The 24,191-nt window shown below is 42.5% G+C and overlaps 10 protein-coding genes and 2 non-coding genes across 12 annotated transcripts; 5 read left to right on the forward strand and 7 right to left on the reverse strand.

Annotated features, from left to right (window-relative positions):
* Positions 1-105: 105 nt before the first annotated feature.
* TOS7 (Tos7p) lies at positions 106-1,827 on the reverse strand (the record flags this gene model as incomplete). The annotated part of the gene is made up of 1 exon (XM_022609827.1): positions 106-1,827. The coding sequence occupies one exon, from the start codon at positions 1,825-1,827 to the stop codon at positions 106-108; it is 1,722 nt and encodes a 573-aa protein (XP_022466184.1).
* Positions 1,828-2,871: 1,044 nt separating this feature from the next.
* KNAG0Itrna1Y lies at positions 2,872-2,968 on the reverse strand. Its single transcript has 2 exons — positions 2,929-2,968; positions 2,872-2,908 (listed from the first exon to the last, which is right to left on the reverse strand). It is a non-coding gene; the product is annotated as a tRNA-Tyr (tRNA).
* Positions 2,969-4,567: 1,599 nt separating this feature from the next.
* Positions 4,568-6,133, forward strand: CDC14 (phosphoprotein phosphatase CDC14; the record flags this gene model as incomplete). Its single annotated transcript, XM_022609828.1, has 1 exon — positions 4,568-6,133. The coding sequence occupies one exon, from the start codon at positions 4,568-4,570 to the stop codon at positions 6,131-6,133; it is 1,566 nt and encodes a 521-aa protein (XP_022466185.1).
* Positions 6,134-6,358: 225 nt separating this feature from the next.
* On the reverse strand, positions 6,359-8,389 carry KNAG0I01540 (proline--tRNA ligase; the record flags this gene model as incomplete). The annotated part of the gene is made up of 1 exon (XM_022609829.1): positions 6,359-8,389. One exon carries the CDS (start codon positions 8,387-8,389, stop codon positions 6,359-6,361), a length of 2,031 nt encoding a protein of 676 aa, XP_022466186.1.
* A 320-nt stretch (positions 8,390-8,709) lies between these two features.
* DED81 (asparagine--tRNA ligase DED81) lies at positions 8,710-10,386 on the forward strand (the record flags this gene model as incomplete). The annotated part of the gene is made up of 1 exon (XM_022609831.1): positions 8,710-10,386. The coding sequence occupies one exon, from the start codon at positions 8,710-8,712 to the stop codon at positions 10,384-10,386; it is 1,677 nt and encodes a 558-aa protein (XP_022466187.1).
* Positions 10,387-10,726: 340 nt separating this feature from the next.
* ARG4 (argininosuccinate lyase ARG4) lies at positions 10,727-12,115 on the forward strand (the record flags this gene model as incomplete). The annotated part of the gene is made up of 1 exon (XM_022609832.1): positions 10,727-12,115. The coding sequence occupies one exon, from the start codon at positions 10,727-10,729 to the stop codon at positions 12,113-12,115; it is 1,389 nt and encodes a 462-aa protein (XP_022466188.1).
* Positions 12,116-12,166: 51 nt separating this feature from the next.
* Positions 12,167-13,351, reverse strand: YSC83 (Ysc83p; the record flags this gene model as incomplete). The annotated part of the gene is made up of 1 exon (XM_022609833.1): positions 12,167-13,351. One exon carries the CDS (start codon positions 13,349-13,351, stop codon positions 12,167-12,169), a length of 1,185 nt encoding a protein of 394 aa, XP_022466189.1.
* Positions 13,352-13,556: 205 nt separating this feature from the next.
* On the forward strand, positions 13,557-15,454 carry YSC84 (Ysc84p; the record flags this gene model as incomplete). Its single annotated transcript, XM_022609834.1, has 2 exons — positions 13,557-13,603; positions 13,756-15,454. 2 exons carry the CDS (start codon positions 13,557-13,559, stop codon positions 15,452-15,454), a joined length of 1,746 nt encoding a protein of 581 aa, XP_022466190.1.
* Positions 15,455-15,569: 115 nt separating this feature from the next.
* Positions 15,570-17,342, reverse strand: MIP6 (Mip6p; the record flags this gene model as incomplete). The annotated part of the gene is made up of 1 exon (XM_022609835.1): positions 15,570-17,342. The coding sequence occupies one exon, from the start codon at positions 17,340-17,342 to the stop codon at positions 15,570-15,572; it is 1,773 nt and encodes a 590-aa protein (XP_022466191.1).
* Positions 17,343-17,535: 193 nt separating this feature from the next.
* Positions 17,536-17,607, reverse strand: KNAG0Itrna1Q. The gene has a single exon. It is a non-coding gene; the product is annotated as a tRNA-Gln (tRNA).
* A 3,131-nt stretch (positions 17,608-20,738) lies between these two features.
* Positions 20,739-21,956, forward strand: TSR4 (small subunit rRNA maturation protein TSR4; the record flags this gene model as incomplete). The annotated part of the gene is made up of 1 exon (XM_022609836.1): positions 20,739-21,956. The coding sequence occupies one exon, from the start codon at positions 20,739-20,741 to the stop codon at positions 21,954-21,956; it is 1,218 nt and encodes a 405-aa protein (XP_022466192.1).
* A 116-nt stretch (positions 21,957-22,072) lies between these two features.
* Positions 22,073-24,148, reverse strand: IFM1 (translation initiation factor 2; the record flags this gene model as incomplete). Its single annotated transcript, XM_022609837.1, has 1 exon — positions 22,073-24,148. The coding sequence occupies one exon, from the start codon at positions 24,146-24,148 to the stop codon at positions 22,073-22,075; it is 2,076 nt and encodes a 691-aa protein (XP_022466193.1).
* Positions 24,149-24,191: the final 43 nt, after the last annotated feature.

The following is a 24,191-nucleotide window of genomic DNA, read 5'->3' on the forward strand; positions in this document are numbered from 1 at the left end:
ACTCTGATGCGAGTGTATATATTGAGATAATTTAATGGAATGTCTAAAAGGGAACGGTAGAACGATAGGAAAAATTATGCGGGACCGAACGACGAAGCGGACGGGTTACCTGAACCCGTACATGTTTTGAGCAGAGTTTATATTATTGTGCATGTTGGCCCTTGCAACCATCCTTTTCTTGTACGCAGATTGGAAGTGTGGGGCAGTGTGCTGTACCGGTGGCATCGCACCGTTTGCTCTGTTCATGTATCCAGGATTGAGTGGCACATTCTGCGGGTACTGTTGGGGCATGCCTCTCATCTGCTGGTTCATTGGCACGGGGAAGTTTCTCCCCTGTGTGGCGGCCGCAGCTGGCGGCATGTGATTGTTGTTCATGTAGTTTATGGGCCTCATGTTTGTCTGTTGTGGGAGGGGTCCCTGCATGTACGCCTGGTTTGGAGGGCCACGGTTCTGCATACCATTTTGACCTGGACCAGCAGGTAACGGTTGTTGCCGTGTGCCGTAGTTCGCGTACGGCTGGGCGTTGTTCTGGCGTGGCATCTGACCATTCATTGGTCCATATTGCGTGGGGTACTGCGCTGGCGCTATGCCGCCCTGTGGAGCTCTGATCGAATTGACGGTCGATGCACCTGGGTATGGTAGCGAGTTTTGATTGTTGTAGTTTGGGTTGGCGCCCCTACGAGATATCGAGGTCAAGTTTGAGTGTTTGCTTTCCGCTAGGCTCTCCTCGCTCTGTGAGTCTGGTAACCCGTTGTTTGTTTGGTCTCTCATGATGTCCTCCAGCAGCTTGTTAGGCTGGTTATCCTTTTCGATCATGCCCGTAGCTGAAAAATTAGACGAGTCAATCGAGGGAGGGTTGAAATTCAGAGGGTTAGTCTTCCTTGAGTTGTGAGTGCCGTGACCATCGCTGTCGATCGCAGAATATGCAGTGTATGACCCTCTCTTTTCGACGTACTCGTCCAGCACATCGTCCCCTTCTTCACCATGAAGCAGGTTTGCCGTGCTGTTGAAGTTGCTAGACTGCTGAATCGTATCCTGCTTCTCTACCGTGTGTACCTCAAAGTCATCCATACTCTTCTTCTCTTGGTTCGATGAGTAATCCATGCTTGAGGAGCTTGTTTTGTAGAAGTTCTCAGATGCAGGGACTATATCTGGGATTACGGCGGGCGGTTTGTTGAAACTGTCTGCGATGTCCTGTTGCGAGTACTCGTGCTCTGCCTGCAGCAGCTGACCCCTCTCCCTCTCACCCAACCCATCTTCTGAGTGAATGTTCTCATTCGACATGTAACTGATGAAGATGATCGGTATCGTGAGGAGCGGTAGTATAGCCGCTGGGAGAAGCAGCCAGCAGCACCATGTGACGTGCGGGAAGAAGAGTAAAAGTCCGACAATACAGATCAGTGCCGATGAGAAAAACCCGAGCAAGTCGAAAACGAGATTAACTATGAACAGGGCCGCATAGATCGAGCCCTCGTCATTCACTATACTGAAGATGAGGCTGGCCACTGTGCAAAGAAATGCCAAAAAATTCAACCCTGCGGCCAGTGGAGTGACAATCAATATACGGCCCAGCCTGCCTCTTGCAGCGTCATTCAATCTCCAGGTAACTGTATCCGATGAGAGCGTCTCCGGGTGGTAAGACGCAGCTGCCTTGGAGCAGCCGTCGCTACTAGAACAGTATCCAAAGACGCCGTACGTTATGCCGTCGACTTTGGACAGTCCAATCTGTTTGAACACTGGTGCTGTTACACACGCAATGATCAAAAACGCCATAGCAATGAACTGGAAAACCGCGATGATCGTGAAGAACACGCTTGATTTCCCCATATTCAGTTGTTATTGCTGTTGTTATTTGGGAGCTTAATGTTTTGCAATTCTACCACCTATAAAATAGTTTCGATTATGTTCTGCTATTACCAGTTCCTTATGACTGGCTGAAAATACGTTTGCCAAGACCTGCTGGAAACGTGGCGAAGCCAAATATGGCAGTCAAAAATGAAATGGAATGCGTCTATATATATATATAGATAGATAGATAGAAAAAAGGCAATGGTAGTATCATTGGCGTTATTCGAATGAAATGATAAGAGGGCAGCCTCCCCGCCGATTGCGGAAGCACAGTTGTGCGGCATGGGCAACAACTCATCGCCGGGTCGAGAGTGTCTTCGAGAACGCGAAAACACAATCTATATTTTTTTCACTTTGTATGGGAAAGATACGAAACGTGTCCGAATCGGGTAAGAACACACTATATGTTTTGGCGACTTTTGGACCCCGCCCTCAGAAGGCGCCGCACAACCGCTCGAGAGATGGCTGTGTTTCAAGTGCCAACAGGCAGCTCATTGCACCGCTGGAACGCTTCACAGCAGTGTCAAAACAGGCTGTGTTGCTGCAAGTGGGTCTTGCACCTGGACACAGCACACTTTGCTCTATCGCACCCCTTGCGTTGGGGGGCATCTAATCCAGGCACCCGTGCATCGTGGTGACTGCCGTTGCGCGTTTCTTCTGGTGACGACATGTGCAATTTCTTGCTGCGTAAAACACGCTCTATCTTGGCGATTGCGTTGCACCTACAAAAGAGTACCCTGGACTGTTATCCCACTGTTGAGCGTCAAGTGAAGCTTCGTAAAGAGTGACATAAAAGTCTTCACTAGACGCAGATTGTGATTACTTCTGAACCGCGCGTATAGAAAGAGAGACCAGTGTGCTAGTCTCTCGTATATGAGCTGTTATGTAGAAGGTAAGAAGAATGACAGATTATTGTAAGAAAATATGAGTACACTGAGCCCAGAAGAAAAGAGAGACAAGTACCTGAAGTACCTGGTTCAACACTCACACTTTGAGGGCAGTCCAACGTGATAGCAAAAAAATTCTCCCGGGGGCGATTCGAACGCCCGATCTCAAGATTACTTTGTAGCTTACACTAACATTACAGTCTTGCGCCGTAAACCAACTTGGCTACCGGGAGATACAAGTTTCGGAAAAAAGGTTTTTGCCGCCCTACATATCGTAATTGTTTATTTTTGTTATTCTGGGAACTAGAGGCTTCAGAGTACTTTGAACGATTGAGCATGACATCCAGAGAAAACGTTTAGCTCTTTAAAAAAATGTGAGCTTTTAGCAAAGCAGTAGCTACCTCTGACTAATGAAAGAGGCATGGTAAAATGGAAACAGTAATTCAATACTTTCCACTGCCTTGTTGGGTGTGTCACTCCCAGTAATAATAAAAGTGTTTAAGTAAAAGCTTGCTTTAAAATGGCGATTTACTAGAAGGAGAAAAGTACTTGAGTGAAAATGCGGAAACGGTAAATTAATCAACATTTTGTATACTACCGGGGAAATAATGTTCTGGAAAAATTTACAAAGTGCATACAGGTCTGATAGGTAATTCAAAAATAATTACGGGGGAAGGAGCAGGTTGGTGTTAGAAAGCTCTACGTAAGCTTTAAAAAACAGAGGAATAGAGAGAGGACTGTTTTTTTATTCGCCTCATTGACCAGTAATTTTAGATACTTTCACCTAAAACTGCAGTCCCTCTATGATCCTATGAATTGGGACACATACTTCCTTATTTAATATCTTGGTTATCGCTATACATAACCAATATGCGTTTTTCATTATTTGGAACGGCACACTCATACTGTGCGAGGTGTAAAGTAAGGGCTTTACTGTTTTTGAATATCAATCTGAGAAGTACACAGAAAGTACTTCAACAAGGTTGGTAATGAATGCTTGAGAATACAACAAAAATATAGTGTTTTGAAAAGCTCTATTATTAGGTTCCGGACCAAGTTTTTTTTTCGTATCCATTTCTGTACACTGTAGGTCAGCTACCCATAAGAAAGAAGTGGCATGGGATTACTGGCATTTTTTCTGGTGTTCCAGTACCGAGTTTGTGTGAGAAAAAATGGCAAAAAGGAGAATTCCAGAAACAAATCCAGGCCTTATCTCTTTTGTAAACCATTACCTGCTGTCCGTACTACAACCAATTCAGAGGTGGTACACAGATGCTAGAATATATCAAGAACAAGTATGTCACATTTTTGACAGATAACGCTGAATAATTAAATGTAGAATACTTCAATCAACGAACAACCACGGTTAAAACCAGTGATAGTGAAGGCTACTGAAGCTTACCATCCGCTATTTTTTAATCTGCATTCTCTGTTTTTTCCTTTTTCCTGAGTCCTTGTAGGAGAAAAAAAAGCCAAAAAATTTTAATCATATATTATAATCATATATAACACTCAGGCAAGTCGCACGCCTGCTCTGGTAGGAGCAGAATCAGCCCACCGTCTGTGTTTGATGGAAACTCTTCGTGTAAAATCCGAAATTTATCAGGATTTTTCTCTCTTTTTAGTTTATGTCAATTTAGGCCTAAAAGGGGAATTTGTAAACATGAAAAACTACAAATTTCCAGACGCTGAATTTGAGTGGAATATTACCACGAATCAGATATATTATCACTGCAAACCGTATTGAACAGAGTACTCCAACTGTTCTACTTATTTCAAGGTGAAGGTAGCAACTTTGTCAGTACTTTGAATACTCCATTCTGTTTTTAGTTATGAGAAGAAGCATCTACTTGGACAACACTATCGAATTTCTGAAAGGGAGGGTGTATCTGGGAGCGTACGACTATACCCCAGAGGATACCGATGAGGTCGTTTTCTTCACAGTGGAGGACTCAATCTTCTACAACAGTTTCCATCTAGACTTTGGTCCAATGAACATTGGCCATCTGTACCGTTTTGCCGTTGTCTTCCACGAAATACTAAATGATCCGGAGAATTCAAACAAAGCCGTCGTTTTCTATTCATCAGCATCTTCTAGGCAGAGGGCCAATGCAGCCTGCATGCTCTGCTGTTACATGATCCTTGTTCAAGGGTGGACACCGCATCAAGTGCTGCAGCCGCTGGCTCAGGTGGATCCTCCGTTCATGCCATTCAGAGACGCAGGTTATTCGAATGCAGACTTTGAAATCACTATACAAGATGTCATTTACGGTGTTTGGAGGTCTAAGGAGAAAGGGTTAATAGACCTGCATTCTTTCAACTTGGAAGTCTACGAGAAGTACGAACACGTTGAAAATGGTGATTTTAATTTGTTGACTCCAGATTTCATCGCCTTTGCCTCCCCCCAAGAGGACGAAAGAATAAACGATGTTGGTGGGAACTATAAATCCCATTTGAACCAACCCTTTCGAAGTGTTCTTAAATTTTTTTCGGAAAATGACGTTCAACTGGTAGTACGACTAAACTCCCACCTCTATAATAAGAAACATTTTGAGGACCTGGGGATCAAGCATGTTGACATGATTTTCGAAGATGGTACATGCCCAGACTTATCAATTGTGAAAAGCTTTGTCGGGGCAGCAGACACAATAATTAAAAGGGGAGGCAAAATTGCCGTTCATTGCAAGGCTGGTTTAGGAAGAACGGGCTGCTTGATAGGTGCACACCTAATCTACACATACGGATTTACTGCAAACGAGTGTATCGGATTTTTAAGATTTATTAGACCCGGTATGGTAGTTGGTCCACAGCAACACTGGTTGTATTTGCATCAGAATGACTTTAGGGAGTGGAAATACACCATGAGACTGTCATTACAACAGAGCGATCTGATCGGCGGGTTGTTCCCGCTGGTGCCGGTAGAGCAGTATCGTCTACAGAAGAAAAAATTGAAAGATGGGAGAAAGGAATGGCAAAATGGTAGAGATGTAACAACTACTCCAGGTCAAAGCAAATTGTCGGATTCTGTCATGCCAAGTAGCGCGTTTTCCTCCGTTGCAGTGCCACAGCACTCTCCAGGTCAGCCAAGGAAAGGCCAAAATGGTTCCAACACGATTGAGGATATTGCAAAAGTGAAGAATATCGATGCGAAGGAGAACAACGCCAATGTTGCCGTGGACAACAACTCTGACGAAGACATGATGCAAACGGACGAATCTAGCAATGGAAGGATAAACAATAAAGGTAGTCAGACGATTCCCACCAACGGCAACGGCAAAGACGATGCCCTTCTGAAACAATTGTTACCAAAGAATAGACGGGCCATGTCGGGTAGGAGGCTACCCAGTTCAGCAGGTGGTGTTAGAAAAATGAGTGGGACCAAAAAGGGCATCTCGTAGTTAGAGCGGAAGCCGTTCCGAAGTCAGTGTATATTAAACCATAATTACAAATATCGACAATAAATGTCACATACCCCATTAATACCCATAACGGTTGAGATCAGTTCATCATCAGGAGATGCGGAGGAAACTATGCTAATTTTATCTTATAGTTCTATCTTAAGGTTACATAGGATCAGGTATGCTCCAAAATAATGAATACAACTTACGGATAAATAGTATTGCTTAGTAGGAGCGACCAAACATACAGTACTGAATGGCAGGACGGTCACATTTGATACATTTCTGATCTTTCTTCAACTCTGGTTGAGCGAATGGGATACACAAAGATTTCGCACCCATACTTGGGGACTTCTCATCAACTTCAAGTTCTTCCCCGTCGTCCTTCTTGGCAGAGGATTCTTTGATATCTTCCTCACATTCCATCACACCACACCATGGAGAAAGAAGAATGTTTTTCTTATTTAGGTTTGGAACAAAGTCCTTCCACTCGTTGACAATAACTCTGTGAGTATCAAATTTCTCTTTGGCCTTTTCAAACAAGTCCTTTTGCATTTCTTCCAAAATCTCTGGAATGCGGGTTTCGAGTTCATCCAATTTAACGTTGTACTTTTGCGAGTCAGACCTTCTGACAACAGTAACATGGTTTTGCTCAATATCCCTTGGACCGAGCTCCAGTCTAATTGGAACACCCTTTAGTTCATACTGGGAGAACTTCCACCCAGGAGTGTAGTTGTCATTGTAGTCACCAAACGCTCTAACACCAATCTTCTTCAAACGAGATTCAATGTCTCTGGCGGACTCATGGATGATTTTACGTTGTTCATCGGAAGTCTTCTTGGTTATACCAACTGGGATGACAACCGCTTGCGTTTGAGAAACCCTTGGTGGGATGACTAGACCCTTGTTATCGGAGTGAATCATGACCATGACACCGATAACACGAGTGGAAAGCCCCCAGGAGTTTTGCCACGCAAAGACCTTTGGATACTGTGGACCTTGAGGGTTTTCGACAGTCAAGTTAAACATCTTGGAAAAGTTTTGACCCAAGTGATGAGAGGTCGCACCTTGGATACCACGACCAGTTTGGGGAATGTAACCTTCACAAGTAGTGGTGAAGTCACCACCCGCAAATTTCTCCTTTTCGGTTTTTCTACCTTTAATGACTGGGACAGCCAGTAGTTCCTCGTAGACACCGGAGTAAAAATCTAGGATTTGCAAGACTTCTTCTTCTGCTTCCTCTTTGGTCAGGAAAACAGTGTGACCTTCTTGCCACAAAAATTCTCTAGTTCTCAAAAATGGTTGAGGGTGCTTGAACTCCCATCTGACGACGGAGTTCCATTGGTTCAGTTTCAAAGGCAAGTCTCTGTACGACTGGATCCATTTGGCATAGTATGGGTACATGACGGTTTCAGACGTTGGTCTGATTGCAATTGGTTCTTCCAATTCAGAGGATCCTGCTCTGGTGACCCAGGCGACTTCTGGAGCAAAACCTTCCACATGGTCCTTTTCCTTTTCAAGGACACGCGATGACACAAACATGGGGAAGTAAGCGTTTTGCACGCCTAGCCCCTTGATTTTATCATCGAACCAACGTTGAATGTTTTCCCAAATGGCATAAGAAGGTGGTCTCAAGATGTAACAACCAGAGACATCATAGTAATCCAGCATCTCACCTTTGGTCAGAACTTGTTGGTACCATCCTGGAAAGTCCTTCGTCTTGTCCACAGTGATACCAATCAGTTTGGCATCCTCCAAGCTTGCGTTATTTGTTTGCTGTTGAGCAGGCTTTTTCTTTTGTTGTTGTTCCGGTTTCTTCACTTCTTGGGTGAAATCAGCCGTGACTGGCTCAAACTGGGCCAAAAATTTGGTCAATTCTCCCTTTTTGATGCAAAGTGTCTCGTTCAATTGCAAAACTGCATCATCGGCAACACTTTCCAATTGGCTGTCAATCAGCAATTGGAAGGAGGACGCGGCGACTCCGTTCAAGTAAGCCACTGTGAACGACTTAGCAGTCTCACAGTTGAAAGCAGACTTGAACAGATCGTCACGGGCTAACCGTGGGTCCTTGGTCTTGGTCGCCTGGGCAATCAGTGGCGATGGAGTCGCCGTAGTTTGCAAGGCAACTACAACAATTGGGACAGGCGTGGCGCTCTTGGCAGTCTTTGGCTTGAAAACCAAAGACTTCACTGGAGTAGCACCTTCAGCAGCCGCAGATTCCAAGCATAATTTGGCAAACTGTTCCTCCACAGACATTGAACGCGAAGCAGTAGTAGTGGGTCGGTAACATAGCAGCAACACGCAAGCACCTGCCAAAAAAGAGTGATGCTTCTACTACGACTCATCTTCGATCGATGCTCCAAATCGTAAAATTTGAGCGAAAATTGTTCACTTCCGTACAGAGTGATGATATAGAAAATTTTTCAAGATTGGCGGGGACGCAATGCCCAAAAGAACGATACACCAGCGATGGTGTTAGTCATTCAGTTGGTTCTTTATGTTCAATTGATTGTTATTACAGGCCTTGCCATTGCGTACGCATATTGTAAAGAAAAAGGAAGAGGAATTGCATCTCAATGTCTTACTACATCAAGGAATCCACTGGTGTTGACGAGGCGTCTATCGCTGGTTCCAAGGAACAGCCATTCAAGACCCCAGCATTTGCGCTTTTTGCTCACTACCAAGCCGCTGATGCCGATGCTGCGGAACCAAAACTGTTTGTTTCAAAGGTTGATGAAAACGGTGTTGAAGAATATCTAGAAATCAGTGCATCTGCTCTGAAGAAGGCCAAGAAGGGCTGTGAAGGTTTGAAGAAGAAGGCTGTCAAGCAAAAAGAATTGCAGGAAAAGCAAGAGCAACAACGTGTTGATAACGCTTCGAAGCAAATGGCTGCCTTGGACATTTCCATTGAAGAGGATAAATCGCTTGCACCAGCGAAGAAGTCCAAGATCGACAGATCATACTCCATGATCGGCGAAAGAGTGAAGATTTCTGGTTGGATCCATAGATTCCGTTCCAACAAAAAGGTTGTTTTCGTTGTCCTAAGAGACGGTTCAGGGTTCATTCAGTGTGTCTTGACTGGTGATCTAGCTTTGGCCAAGCAAACCGTCGAACTTACTCTAGAATCTACCGTGACTCTATACGGTACCGTGACAAAGTTGCCTGAAGGTAAGAGTGCACCAGGTGGCGTTGAGCTGGTTGTCGATTATTACGAAGTTGTTGGTTTGGCACCATCCGGTGAAGAGTCCTTTAGCAACAAGATCACCGAGGATGCAGACCCCTCGCTTCTGCTAGATCAGAGACATTTGGCCCTGAGAGGTGAAACCTTGTCAGGTGTTATGAAGGTTCGTGCCGCTCTACTGCGCGCCATTAGACGCGTTTACGTTGAGGAAGGTTTGACAGAAGTCACCCCCCCATGTATGGTCCAAACCCAAGTTGAAGGTGGATCCACCTTGTTCAAGTTGGATTACTACGGCGAAGAGGCTTTCTTGACCCAGAGTTCACAACTGTATTTGGAAACCTGTCTACCAGCACTAGGTGATGTTTACTGTGTGCAGGAATCTTTCCGTGCGGAAAAATCACACACCAGAAGACATCTTTCTGAATACACGCACATTGAGGCTGAATTGGCCTTTTTGACGTTTGAGGAACTATTGGAACATATTGAAACGCTGTTGGTGAAATCTGTCAAGTATGTCTTGGAAGACCCAGTGGCAGGTCCAATCGTCAAGCAGTTGAACCCTGACTTCGTCCCCCCACAGGCCCCATTCAAGAGACTAGAGTACAAGGATGCTATAGAATGGTTGAGAGAACACCAAATCTTGAACGAAGAGGGTAAAGAATTTGAGTTTGGTGACGATATCGCTGAAGCTGCCGAAAGAAAAATGACCGATACTATCGGTGTTCCAATCTTGTTGACGAAGTTCCCAGTCGAGATTAAGTCTTTCTACATGCCTCGTTGCAAGGACGACCCAAGAGTCACTGAATCTGTCGATGTTTTGATGCCAACTGTCGGTGAAATCACCGGTGGTTCCATGAGAATTAACAACATCGAAGAGCTAATGGCCGGCTTCAAGCGTGAGGGCATCGATCCAAAGCCTTACTATTGGTTCATTGACCAGAGAAAATACGGTACCTGCCCACACGGTGGTTACGGTTTGGGTACAGAGCGTATCTTGGCCTGGTTATGTAACAGATACACTGTCAGAGACTGTTCCTTGTATCCTCGTTTCAGCGGTAGATGCAAGCCATAGACGCCTCCCAATTTTCCTGTTTTGTTGTTAGAAAACCAAAGTATACAAACTATAATGCCACTAACGATAATTACATAGAAATTAATAATAAATTCCCCCCAAAAGGGTATCCAGTACTGCTGCTCCTCATCTGTTTCTTACTCTATCGACGTTTTGATCGATACTCGATAGTGACAACGAAAAATAGGTGAACGAAAGAAAAAATAATATAAAAAAAAAGTGAAAAATCTTCCATTATCGTTGACTCATTAGGTTATCCGGGGACTACTTTCTCATCACAATCGTTGTATTCCTCCCATTGAGGTATTTTAACGTACACAAGGTATTCAGCAAAGCAGAAATGGCGGAAAAGGCTCAAAAATTGTGGGGTGGGAGGTTCACCGGGGAGACAGATCCATTGATGCATTTGTATAATGCTTCATTGCCTTACGATTACAAGATGTACAAGGCCGATCTCGAGGGGACAAAAGTCTACACAGCAGGTTTGAACAAGATAAACCTGATAACTGATGACGAATTGAGCAAAATCCACGCCGGATTGGACCAAATCAAGTCCGAATGGGATGATGATAAGTTTGTGCGTCATCCTAGCGACGAGGATATCCATACCGCGAACGAGAGACGTCTTGGTGAGATCATTGGCCGTCATATTGCAGGGAAGGTTCATACGGGCAGATCTCGTAACGATCAAGTGGTCACAGATATGAGAATTTACTGCCGCGACATCTTGAATGAAAAGTTGCTGCCCTTTATGGCGGACTTGATCAAAGTCCTTGTCAAGAGAGCCGAAAATGAAATTGATACATTGATGCCTGGTTACACTCACTTACAAAGAGCTCAACCAATTAGATGGGCTCATTGGCTAAGTTCATACGCAACTTACTTTACCGAGGATTATAAAAGACTGAAACAAATATTGGAAAGGTTGAATGTTTCTCCACTAGGTGCAGGTGCCCTGGCTGGTCACCCATATGGGATTGACAGGGAATTTTTGGCTGAAGGTTTGAACTTCGGCGGTGTCATTGGTAATTCCTTGGTTGCCGTGTCCGATAGAGACTTTGTTGTCGAGTTGATGTTCTGGGGGACTCTCTTCATGAACCACATTTCCCGTTTTGCTGAGGATTTGATTATCTACTCCACAGCAGAATTTGGTTTTGTCAAGTTGAGCGACTCTTATTCGACAGGCTCTTCCTTGATGCCTCAAAAGAAAAATGCCGATTCTTTGGAACTACTGAGAGGTAAATCTGGGAGAGTTTTCGGTGACCTGGCAGGTTTCTTAATGAGTTTGAAGGGTATTCCATCGACTTACGACAAGGACATGCAAGAGGACAAGGAATCGCTATTTGATGCTTTAGTGACCGTTGAACACTCCATCTTGATTGCAACGGGTGTGATTTCTACCTTGACTGTAGTAAAGGAACGGATGAGTGATGCTCTGACAATGGATATGCTGGCCACTGATTTGGCAGACTACCTAGTCAGAAAGGGCGTCCCATTCAGAGAAACACATCATATTTCTGGTGAATGTGTTGCCGCTGCTGAAAGGGAAAAGCTAAGTGGTATTGACAAACTGACTTTGGAGCAGTACCAGGAGATCGACAAAAGATTCGAACAAGATTTGTTCGAAACTTTTGACTTCGAGAAGAGTGTCGAAAGAAGAACCGCGACTGGCGGTACAGCAAAATCTGCCGTTTTGAAACAATTAGCAAGCTTGGTATCTCAATTATGATTACACTGCGTCTCTTCTCCTACGCATTATATACGTGCCGCATTTGTTTTCCTACTTAATATGTACAAAGAAACGATAACACGATTTCACAATATCCGGTAGACGCAAATGGAAGAAGCTCTTTAAACCAGAATAGATTGATTCAATCTCGAGAAAAACTGGGAAAATGCACAGCGTGGAGAGAAAACTATAATTCCCTAAGTAGTAAACGTTTGATTTTCTACCTAGTGTGTAGCAATACTGGAGGAACCTCTGTAATCTATTACCGTTATAGTGCATTATCATTTGATAAACAGGTGTATGCAGCGAATTATAAATATTTGACCCCTTCAGATCTAAATATTTATAGTTGGATAGTTGCCCTCTCACTTGGAAGAGACCCATATGTATCATGCACACGTCTAACGTGTGATAATTCTTCAGAGATTTGTACACTGAAGTGATAAATCCTGACACAAAAGTTTCAGTCGGATGATGTGGAGCCTCCAAGTTATATGATAAGGATGGGTTGAAGAGAATAAGTTGTGTTTTATCAGCTGGAAGGTGGGGAAGCACTTGCAGCAGGGAATTATAATTTATCAACACATTCGATTTAATCTCGGCTTGTAGCATATCAGTCGACGTCTCACCTGGCTTGTGATATGCCAAACTTGGCATGAATAATATACTATACAGCCTGTTCTTTTGACAAGTAGTGGTGAACCGTAGCAAATCATTTTGAACCCGAGGGTCGATGAATATTAAACACTCGGTTTCCTCATCACCGCCCTTGTAGCGATCGGCGTTCTCAGAGCAGACAAAAACCGTGTATCTTCTCCTGTACAGATCCATCACTTGAGACCTAATAATCGGATCATTTAAATCTCCTAGAATCAAGATAATCTGTTTCCGTCCATCCTTCGCAATAGGTACGTGCTCTGGTAAAGAGAGCAGTTGGTACAATTTAAATGTTACCAGTGATGCGGCGGCAACGGAACCTAAACCAACAGCCCAGTGCCTCCGCCCGGTATGCGCAAATTTCGAGAAGTAATAGTCTACTGACCGTCTGAGATGGGCATGCTCGTGTTGTCCCACTGCGGGCAGAATATCCACGTCTGCACCCCTCAACTGAGTCTTTATCGCATTCACGGCATCGAACGTCGCCTTACCTGTCTTGCTGACAAGCTCTGACGTTTTGCCAACAACTCGATCACCCCATCCGAAAACCTGGTCAACTATATCGCCTTCTTGCCCCATCGCTCTAAACCGTCCCTCGAGCTGTTGAAATGTGGCTTATGTACTCTCCCTCCCTATTCACTCCCTATTCTCTCCTAATCACGGTGCGGCTTGTTTGTAGAGGAACTTGAAGGGGAAAAAATTTATATAATTGAATCTGTAAAAGGGTCTTATAACTGTTCACTTTGTCATAAAAGCGACCAAAGACAAAGTATTTACTCTAGTTATGGGACTGAATAATCCAATTCCAAGGAGTCTATCGAGTGAGGCAAGGTATGTTTGCGGTGGATACGCATTTTTTAGAGGGTATGGGATGGATAAGCCGGAGATATTACAGTGATAACCTCTTCTTTCCACCCCTAAATGGTTTATTTAACTTGCGGTGAATTAGATTACTAACTGGAATGTAACACTTATTGAAACAGCAAAGCTGCAAAAGTGCTGGCAAGTTTTGTCAAGCCAAATCAAGTGCTTGGGCAGGACCAGGTTATTCCGCCCTCAGTTTTAAAGGAGGCTAAAGGTCTGGCAATTATCACTGTATTGAAAGCTGGCTTTCTTTTCTCCGGGAGAGCAGGGTCCGGTGTTATTGTTGCTCGACTAGATGATAGGTCGTGGTCTGCTCCGTCCGCAATTGGAATGGCCGGGGCAGGTGCCGGCGGGCTAATCGGAGTTGAATTAACAGACTTTGTCTTTATCTTAAACTCCGAGGAGGCCGTTAGGTCATTTTCTGAGTTCGGCACCTTGACCCTTGGTGGGAACATGTCTGTCTCTGCGGGCCCACTTGGTAGGAATGCAGAAATGGACGCCTCTGCGTCGATGGGAGGTGTAGCTGCAGTATTTGCATACTCTAAGAGCAAGGGTTTGTTTGCTGGCGTTTCTGTTGAAGGTTCTATGATAGTTGAAAGGAGAGAGGCAAACAGGAAGTTCTATGGTGATAATTGTACCTCTAAGCAGATTTTGTCCGGCCAGGTTCACATACCACCCGGTACAGAACCGCTGTACCAGATTCTTCATTCCAGAGCTTTCAATTATAGCAACCAACGTGATTTCGATGACCAGTTTTATGATGATATTCCAGACTCCTTCAGTGACCGTAACTTCCTCCCACCAAGATCCAGGGGCAATCAAGACATACCTTGTGACATGCAAGGTGATCGGTATTATTTGGATGATAGGAACGGTCAAGGTCGGGCACGGTACGATCAAGGGTACGATAACCAAAATGCCACTTATCGTGGTGATAGAAACGATGGAATCTACCGTGATGACAACTATGGTCGCCAGCGTGACAGAGACTATCGTACCGACAACTATGGACGTCAGTCTGACAGAGACTATCGCACCGACAATTATTATGGTCGTCAGCCTGATAATGATTATCGTGATGGCTACTACCGCCAAAATGATGGCTATTATGGTGCTGACCACTATGGTCGGCAGCGAGAAAGAAGATATCATGATAATTATTACCAGAATAATAGCGGTTACGGTGCTAACAACTATGGTCGCCCTCAAGACAGGGACTATCCAGGCGGTAACTACGACAACACTCGCTCCAGGAACACCCACGATACCAACAATTATCCCAGGTATGGTAAAGAAGGCGAGGATAAAGAAGGTGGTTATAGACGGTATCACGACAACTATCCGCCCAATGTGGCGGGGCATGACAGAACGAATGCTAGGAGACCTCCCCCTCCCGATACACACTACGGTACAGGTAATAATAATATAACAGGTCAACAAGACAACGAATACAGGTACCGTTCAGAAAAAGGATATCCACCTGATAATAACAGGGGTGGAAATTTGTCAGGAATCTATGAGGGCAATTTGAGAAACACTGGAGGTGGCGTATCTGATCCACGTGGATTCTCCACGTATCAGAATGCTCCGCCATCACAAGACCCAGTTTCACCATCACTTGGACACCCTTCCGAACCCAACATCGCGAAAGCTGTGGCTCTTTTCGATTTTGGAGGAGCTGAACCCGGTGATTTGACGTTCAAAAAAGGTGACGTTATTACCATTATCAAGCGGTCACAGTCGCAAAACGACTGGTGGTTGGGTAGAATAAACGAGAGAGAGGGATTATTTCCAGCAAATTATGTAGAGTGTGTTTAAGCTTATCTCAGTCGTCACAACTGGGAGATGCAAACTCTTGTATAAAGAGTTTATTAGTACAATTAATTGACTAGTTTTTTTAAGTTTTAGCAATATAGTTGAAAAAGATATAAATCTATTGTTTCAAAATACCTAGCGTTTTAGTGGCGATTTCAATCTGCCGAATAAGAATCTGGTCAAAGTGAATGTTTGTGTTGGCAATAGTCAGAAAGCTGTCCAAATTCGTAGCATCGCCTAACCAAAATGAATCGATGATGTATTCGGCCACACATTTAATACTTGCATGTGTAAGTGTGATATTTGGTTTGAATGATTTAACCATTTGGGATATTTTTTTTTCCAAATGTTCGCAGATGTCATCCATACATCTACAATCGGGGGGAGCATTAGGCTTGTTTTGGCGGTCTTTCTTATGATTGGGGTTATTTACCAAATACCTGTTTACGGAATTGATCATTTTGGTGGTAATCCCATCAGCAAGGAAATTATGTGAGAAAGAACTTTTGTCAAAATGGCCAAGTTTTGCAGATAAAGTATTTCCTCCCACTAACTTTTTATCTAGAAATTTTTGGGCTTTCATTGCTTCCTTGATTGACTTGAAAGTTAAATACCCGTCAAATGATGCTGTTTCATTGTCATAGCCGGTAATAACCATATCTTCAAAATGTACATTAGCCACATCGCATATACGGGACAAAAACTCGTTTGTGCAAATAGAGCCGATATTCTCCAATACGACTGTGGGTTTCAAAGAAATTAACTTTTCTGGTTCCTTGCTCTTTAATTTTGCTCTAGCAACAGTAACTGTTCTACCCCTGAATTCAACTGTTGGAAAGTCATCCAGCAATTTTTGAGCATCCTTTTGCCATTTATAGGTAATAAACGCCCATTCTGAGGTGTGCTGTGTGGTTCGAGACGTATACACTGATTTGACAGGACCGAACTGACTGAAATAGTCCAAAAGTTCGTCTGTCGTTACGTCTACAGGTAAATTTTTCACAAAAACCGCATTCGGATGTGGTGCTTTATTCTTGGGGACTGCAGTCTCTTTGTCCAGTGCAGCTAGCTCATTTTCAATTACCACGTTGCCTGTAAGAACTGCTTTCCTTTTTTCAAATCCGGGATAGTTTCTCAGATCTTTATCGAAATGCAACCCACACACAATTTTATTTCCATAAAAATCGGTGTTATTAAAATCATTAATGACCTTCGTGGCAGCCTTATCATCTTCAAAATATACGAACCCAATATTTTTTCTAGCGTCAAGTTTACACGAAAGAATTTTGCCATATTTTTTGAAAATGTCATAGAATCTTCTTGTACTAAGGCCGGAGTTGTGTAGTGGAAGATTGCTGAAAAACACATTTGTGCCAATATTTTTTCTGTACACACTGTTTCTCAACGAGGGCATTAACTTGATTTCTCCACCTAACATTCTTTTGTAGTTATATTTATCGACAAATTTATCAAGTTCTTTTTGTGAGGTAAAGTTAAGGTACCCGTAGCCTAAAGAATCACCGGTCAAGGAATCATAACAAACTTTTGCCGATTGTAAAGACAAAAAATCTTTAAATGTTTCAATCAAAGTTTTAGAGTTTATGCTCTTTCCCAAACCTCCAATATACAGAGCTAACATTGGTTTGTTTTTAATGGTGCTGATGGCGGCTTTATTTACAGCCAGACCATTAATCACTTTGCATGCATTTTTCTCTTTTGTCTTTACAGGAACAATTGTGGAAGGCGCTTCTTCTTGCTTGGTTTTTGAACTGGATAGCTTTTCCTTCTTGGCAGCCTTTTTCTTCTTCTTTCCACCGTTTTTAACTTGCTCGTTAACCGCAGTCTTGTTTAACGAAATATCCCCTAAAACAACTCTTTTGTTATCAGACATGGTGCAAAAATGAAGTCCCTTGATTGTTGATGAACTGAGTAGTTGCTAAACTGTAATTGAAAAAGATGGGGCTGAGATAATGATACACTGTTTGCAGTCTACACTTTATAAGAAATTAAAACAAAAGGACCCACCCGTTCTTCTTTAGGTACTAATTTGTGACACAAACTTTTAAAAAATGAATTAAAAAAGAAGGTCCTACCCGGATTCGAACCGGGGTTGTCCGGATCAAAACCGAAAGTGATAACCACTACACTATAGGACCAAAACAACTCGATTTTTTCGTAACATGGACCTGTATGAGTTCCAATTACATAACCCCCCCCTCAATCACGAGACCCAGCTCAATCACAAACTCACACAGTTCTCAATTATGACAGTAACTCTCTTATACGAGACACAAACAATAAGCCCTCTTCTACAAGACAACCCTTAGAGACAAACAACAGTTACTATGTAATAGGCATTACGCAATGTGCAACATGCACTAATCAATACTCACGCAATATTTATATCTTAGACCATCATCCCTCGTTGCTACATGATGCTAAGACAAAGGAACGTTCAAAAGACAATAGTACGCTGGCCGTGACTATTTGTGTTGTTGTGAAAATTTATGACCTAGACGTTGAAGAAGCCTTTGTCATATAAGCAGTGGAAGAAGGGGATAGTGGCTCTTTCCACTCACTACCCGCCGAGCTGAAACGTGAGTTTCAAGCAACGGTAACCGACAAGTTACCACCCCGGTCAGGTACACATACGTATAGTCACGAGATTGTACTGAAACGTGAAAGGAAACCCCCCAGATTAATTTCATATAGAATGACGCCGAAGTTAGAACGAGAATGTAAAACGATGATTGAGAATTTACTGAAAAAAGGATTTGTGGAAGAAAACAAAAGCCCAGTGTCATCACCAATGCTGCTTAAAAAAAAAGGACAGTTCCTACCGATTAGTCGTCGAAATCACAGTCAATGATCCATTCCCATTGCCCAGAATAGATGACTTAATGGCAAAATAGGAGACTGCTCACTCTTCTCGAAGCTAGAATTGCACTCGGGCTATCACCGAATTCCATTGGCTAACGGATCACAGGGAATTAACCGAATTTACCACTCCATTTGGTCATTACCATTATGCCTTTTGGATTGTGCAATGCCCCCGGAACGTTTTTCAGGTATATGCAAAGGATATTAGGTGACTTATCTCACGTACTTGTATACCTCGATGATATCCTCATAGCTAGTCAAGATCGTGAAACGCACATTCAGGATCTTAAAAAAGTCTTGCACCAATTAAAAAGGAAGGGTTAGTATGTAAGAGATCCAAATGTTTTTTTCTCCAGAAAGAAGTACATTTTCTAGGACATATATCGAACGCGAAAGGATTTGCGGTTCAACAAGACAAAGTTAAAGCAGTTCAGGAATTGCCAATTCCCACGTCCATCAAAGCGACTCAATCATTCATGAGCATGGTGAACTATCATAGGACATTTATCCCAGGTTGTAGTAAAATGGCTAAACCATTGTTTGATTATATTTCGGGAAAATGTAAATGGGAAAAAGCACAAACTGAAGCAGTTAGCCATCTTGAAGAAAAAATTGGCATCAGCTCCAATTTTAGTTCCATTCGTTGAAGGTAAAAGTACCAACTAACAACAGATGCAAGGTTTTGCAGCCATAGGATCAGTACTAGAACGGCTAAACACAGATGGCTCCGCCAGAGGTGTTATCGGTTATTTTACAAGGTCTGTGTCGGATACACAGAGCAGGTACCACACTGGTGAGATCTAATTACTTGCGATTGTCGAATAGTTGAAGCACTTCCGGTTTTATTTACACGGACATCATTTCTTATTGAGAACAAACCATAGCTCATTGCCATCGTACAATAACAAGAAAGATCCTTTACAGAAGATTACCAGATGGTCGCAATCACTCGCCGAATTTGACTTTGACATTGAACATGTCGAAGGAAAAGAAAGTGCAGTAGCAGACGCATTAAGTAGGCCTCAAGAGATTGACACTATTGCAATCTGTCCTCTAAGTTCCCTGAAATCAATCAGGCCAGAAGAATGGTCAAAAGAACCACTGAAAGGCCCATGGTGTGCTGCCATATTAATAGGATTAGGAAAAATCGACAAAACGAAGGTCAAGGCTGCTGATAACTCCTTGTTCAAAAAATACTTAAAGAGAATAATGTACTCCGCCTTACCTGAGAGGTTATCAAGGAAGATGCATACCTTCCAGTAGTCCGAAATAATAGCATTGATACCAAACTTAACGTTAAAGGTTAACAAAACTCGTTGAGTTGGAACGTAGAACGTGCAGCTCCTGCAAAAGCTTGTGAACCTTAAAATGTAGTGATTGACATCTTTAGTTTCGGGATTTGGATCGTAAAGGACAATACCAGATGTTGTAGATTGATCACGGGTGGGAGACTTGGTCAGTGCCGACTGGCTCTAATATGGACACTAAAATGTAGTGTTGTTAGACGATATTAGGACTTCTAAAATAGTACACTGCATTTCTTAGACAACCAAGCCTGGTCTCCTTATTCTTATTATGAGAGAATTTGAGAATGGTAATTGGATATGACACCGCAGAATTCAGTTTCCCTTTCATATGTTCTCTACCCTCTCTTAATCTGTAACCCCTGGTCGGTTCGTGGTGCATGTCTTTTCTTATTTCGAGGTGTCTAGGTTGACAAATGAGGTATGCTTTACCATATTAAGGTAACTTCCCGATTAGTCCTATGAAACAGGGCGAACCTGGGAAGTTGTCATTTGAGTAGCACTTGAGATTTCAGATATTAGCAGTAGAGCGTAGTGTAGTATAGGATACTAGTCTTTTGGTTATACTAACTAAGTAGTCTGTATGTATGGTTCACGGCGTTACATTTTGACCGTGAACCATGTATGAGAATACACACAACAAGGACATAGTGCTTTGAAGAGGTCTAATGAGGGGCCTGACCAGATTCCTAATATCTATAGAAGTCGAATACTTCTCAAAGTTTAACTGAGAATGCTGAAACAAAATTGATTGCTTGTAGGAAAGAAGTATGGTATACTTTAATTACTGCAATTAAAATACATATAAAATTTGAAGAACACGCTGTTTCTAGTTTTGAAACTCTTATGCAGAAACACAATAATTACCTTGTTTCTTACATATACATAGGCAGGTTTTGGAGACACTGCCTTTGGGTTAATGTGTTTGACGTCTGCTTTGTATCTCGATTAGCTTAGCGTGGAGCACTGTAAAAGCTCACGTGCCCAAAGAAAAACTTTTGAACAAAATGAATTCGATGAGCAGTTGAGCTTGTTCATCAGCACGTTCAAATATACACGTTACAACCCGTCATAGCACCATTTCCTCTTGCCTGCCTGACCAAATGTCGCGAATTGAAGAAGTATCTGACTTTGATGAGGAAGATGGGTACAATTCCAAGGCTGGTGATGTCTACCTAGCATATATTGATGCCCCGGTGAAAGAAGTTGACGAGATCACGGTTGAAGATACATTCGTCGGTGGAGAACCAATCTGGTTACACCCTAATTCAATCCCCCCCTCTGACATGTTAAAATGTGGTGCTTGTAAAACTCCTGATCATATGAAGTTACTACTTCAAGCGTTCTCTCCGTTGGATGAGGAAACTATGGAGAGCATACATTCCACGATAGGGAAAAACTTGCATATGAATCATATAAACGCTGATAACGATAGAGTCCTATACGTTTTTATCTGTACTAATTGTCAGAGAAAGGGCAATTCTGTTCGTTGCATAAGGGGGGTCAAGAAGAATCCAAGAACAGCCTCATTGGAAAGCAAAATTAAAGACACCCCAGAGGGGAAAGATTTCAATATCAATCCTTTTGATCTATCACAGACATCCAGCCAATCACATAATACAATGGCAAATAATCCGTTTGCCACAGGGACGGAGTCCGTTAATCCATTTGCAAGAACCGAGACCCCTGTTGTAGAGAAAGACGTCCCTGACGTGGAACCTCTCTCCTCGAAAAATGCGAGGAAACTACATAATTCTTTAAAAGATAAATCTTTTGACAGTTCCAAATGTTTTAAGCCATTTTCCTTATATGTTGAAGAGGAAAGATTCACTAACAAGCCCGACCATTTGAAATTACCAAAAAATTTAAAGATTGATAAAGACGCGTTGGAGTTAACTGGCAATAATGAAGAGGACCTCAATAAAGATCCAATTCGCCTAGACCCAAGAACAGAAAAACTTTCCAAATTTTTAGATGATGATGTTTTCCAAAAGTTCCAAGAAGTTGTAGGTTATAATCCGTTACAGGTTCTCAGATACGATATTGGTGGCAAACCACTATACTATGCAGAATCGAAAAAGAAATTTGAAGAAATAGTGGCCAACCCAGGTTACAATCCATCAAGTTGTAGGATCTTTGAAATGCAACTGATGCCAAAGCTTATTCTAGATCTTGATGAAACAGTTTCTGTCAACGACGGTATGGTATGGGGCACAATTATGGTCTTTACTGATGCGGAGGACTACATCCCAAAGTTTGATGAGAACAACGTTGGTTACGTAGAGGAATCTGTGACTGTCCAATGGGAACCAAGCAGTTAGTGGGCGTTACAAGGAATTGGCGGCAGAGGGCTATAGATAGTCATCTTTACCCAACCATTTCTTTTTTACATGATATTTCTATTTATATATTTACATCCTAAAACAGATTTCCCAATTCACAAATGCCTTGGTATCTCTACCGACTCATATACAGAGATCTTATCTCCCTTTTTGAAGTCTTCAAAGCCATTGGCAAATGTAATACCGCATTCTTGCCCTTTTTTAGCTACGGAAATATCGTCCTTACCGTGCTTCAGTGTAGACACTTTTCCGTCAAAAACAACAGTATTATTCGGTTTTCTCAGTACCTGTAGAGTGGAGTTTCTGGTAATTTCCCCATTGGCAACCTTGCAACCCGCAATCTTGATCATTTTCTTTTTGTTTTTATATTCGAAAACTTCCTTCAAGTCAACAGTTGCCATAATCTTCTTCTCATAATACGGCTCCATGTTTGATTCCAAAACTGTTATGACATCTTCAATTAACTTGTAGATAACATCGTACCTTCGAATCTCAACATGCTGCTTATTGTTAATGATATCATTTGGAAGACTGGCAAGGTTGAAACAGACGATTATACTGTTGGTGATTTGGGCCATTTTTAAGTCACTTTCAGTCGGAATACCCACAGATGATGAGATAACTTTACATTGAACTTCACCATTCCCCAAATTCTCAATGCTTTCCCTCACGGCCTCCGCAGAACCAGAAACATCCGATTTAATTATAAAATTAACAGATTTTGGCGTAGTGTTCGTAACTGCTTCAGGCTCTGCCTCCTCAACATCAGCGTGCTCCTCCTTCTTCTTTATCTCTAGAGTTTTCATCTCATTTAGTTGTTCCACATTCTTAGCGTTTCTTTCAACCTCTTCTAATGCCCCCCGTTTGTCTATGTACTTTTTCGCAATCGACTCATTCTTCACTTGCAAAAACTCATCACCTACAGAAGGTAGATTTTTCCACCCTGATACCTCGACTGCTTGAGACGGCAAAGCTTCATTAACAGGTTTTTTTGTATCGCCTAAAATGGTTTTAACACGACAGTACGTATTACCTGATAACAAAATTTCAGCCTTCCTTACTGTTCCCTTTTTCACCAGTACAGTGGCAACATTCCCAACGGTACTTTGTACCTTACTTTCAATTATCCAACCTAGAGACATCGTCTTTGGGGAAATCTCTGATCTGATATCCATTATGTCGCTCAGTAAAATGATGGATTCTTCCAAATTCTCCATATTCTCACCCGATTTTGCACTTATTGGGATCACTTGTACATCACCTCCCATCTTCTCCACCATGATACCCTGCGCCATTAAGTCATTGGTGACTTTTTCTATGCGTTTATTTCTTTCTTCCAACCTTGGAAATTTATCAATCTTGGTGATCGCCACGATTAGTTCGTTACCGGACTTCTTGATGTGCTTAATGGCTTCAAGCGTTTGGGGCATGATGGAATCATCCAAGGCCACAACCAAAACGATGATATCTGTGATATTGGCACCACGCTCCCTCATTTTCAAAAAAGCAGCATGGCCAGGAGTATCCAGAAATGTAATTTTCTTCTTCGAAACCGGGGTCACCACTTGAAATGCACCAATATGTTGTGTAATACCTCCATGCTCCTGCAACACAATCGACGATTTTTTTAGATAGTCAATAATTGTAGTCTTCCCGTGATCTACATGCCCCATTATTGTCACAACTGGAGGTCGCTTCTTTAGTAGTTTCGGATTTGACGGTTGCTTCAGTTCATCATATAACGTCTTCGAAGTAACGGCAGTGTTTATTTCTGGTAAGTTGTAGTTGTATTCTTGCAATATTAGCTCGACATATTCTCTCGAAAGAATGTATTCATTGGATATATCGGCAAACCCGAGTCTTTTCAGATCCTTTAGTAGCGTTTGTATCCTGCAATTGAGCAGGTTTGCCAGTTTGTTCACGGAGATGTAGTTCGGTATTTCGAATTCAATTTTTTTGGGTGCTCCACTGTTCAGGATCCGATTCTTTCTATGACCTTTCGCATAAAACCTTAGCTGGCATAACGAACTTTTGGAGACCTCAATACAGTCAAGTTTATAACATCCATTTTTTGGCTTAGACGTACTTACAGTAAATTTGAAATATGTCCTCCGTAAGAGCAACTTTCCAGGCCTCAAAGTAAAGAGTAGCCTGCCATTAAATTTCAACATAGACAGGAACTAGCAGGTATCCTGTTTATACTCAGTGGATTAA

Source organism: Huiozyma naganishii, chromosome 9, assembly GCF_000348985.1.
Source record: "Huiozyma naganishii CBS 8797 chromosome 9, complete genome".
In the NCBI taxonomy this organism is placed as follows: domain Eukaryota; kingdom Fungi; phylum Ascomycota; class Saccharomycetes; order Saccharomycetales; family Saccharomycetaceae; genus Huiozyma; species Huiozyma naganishii.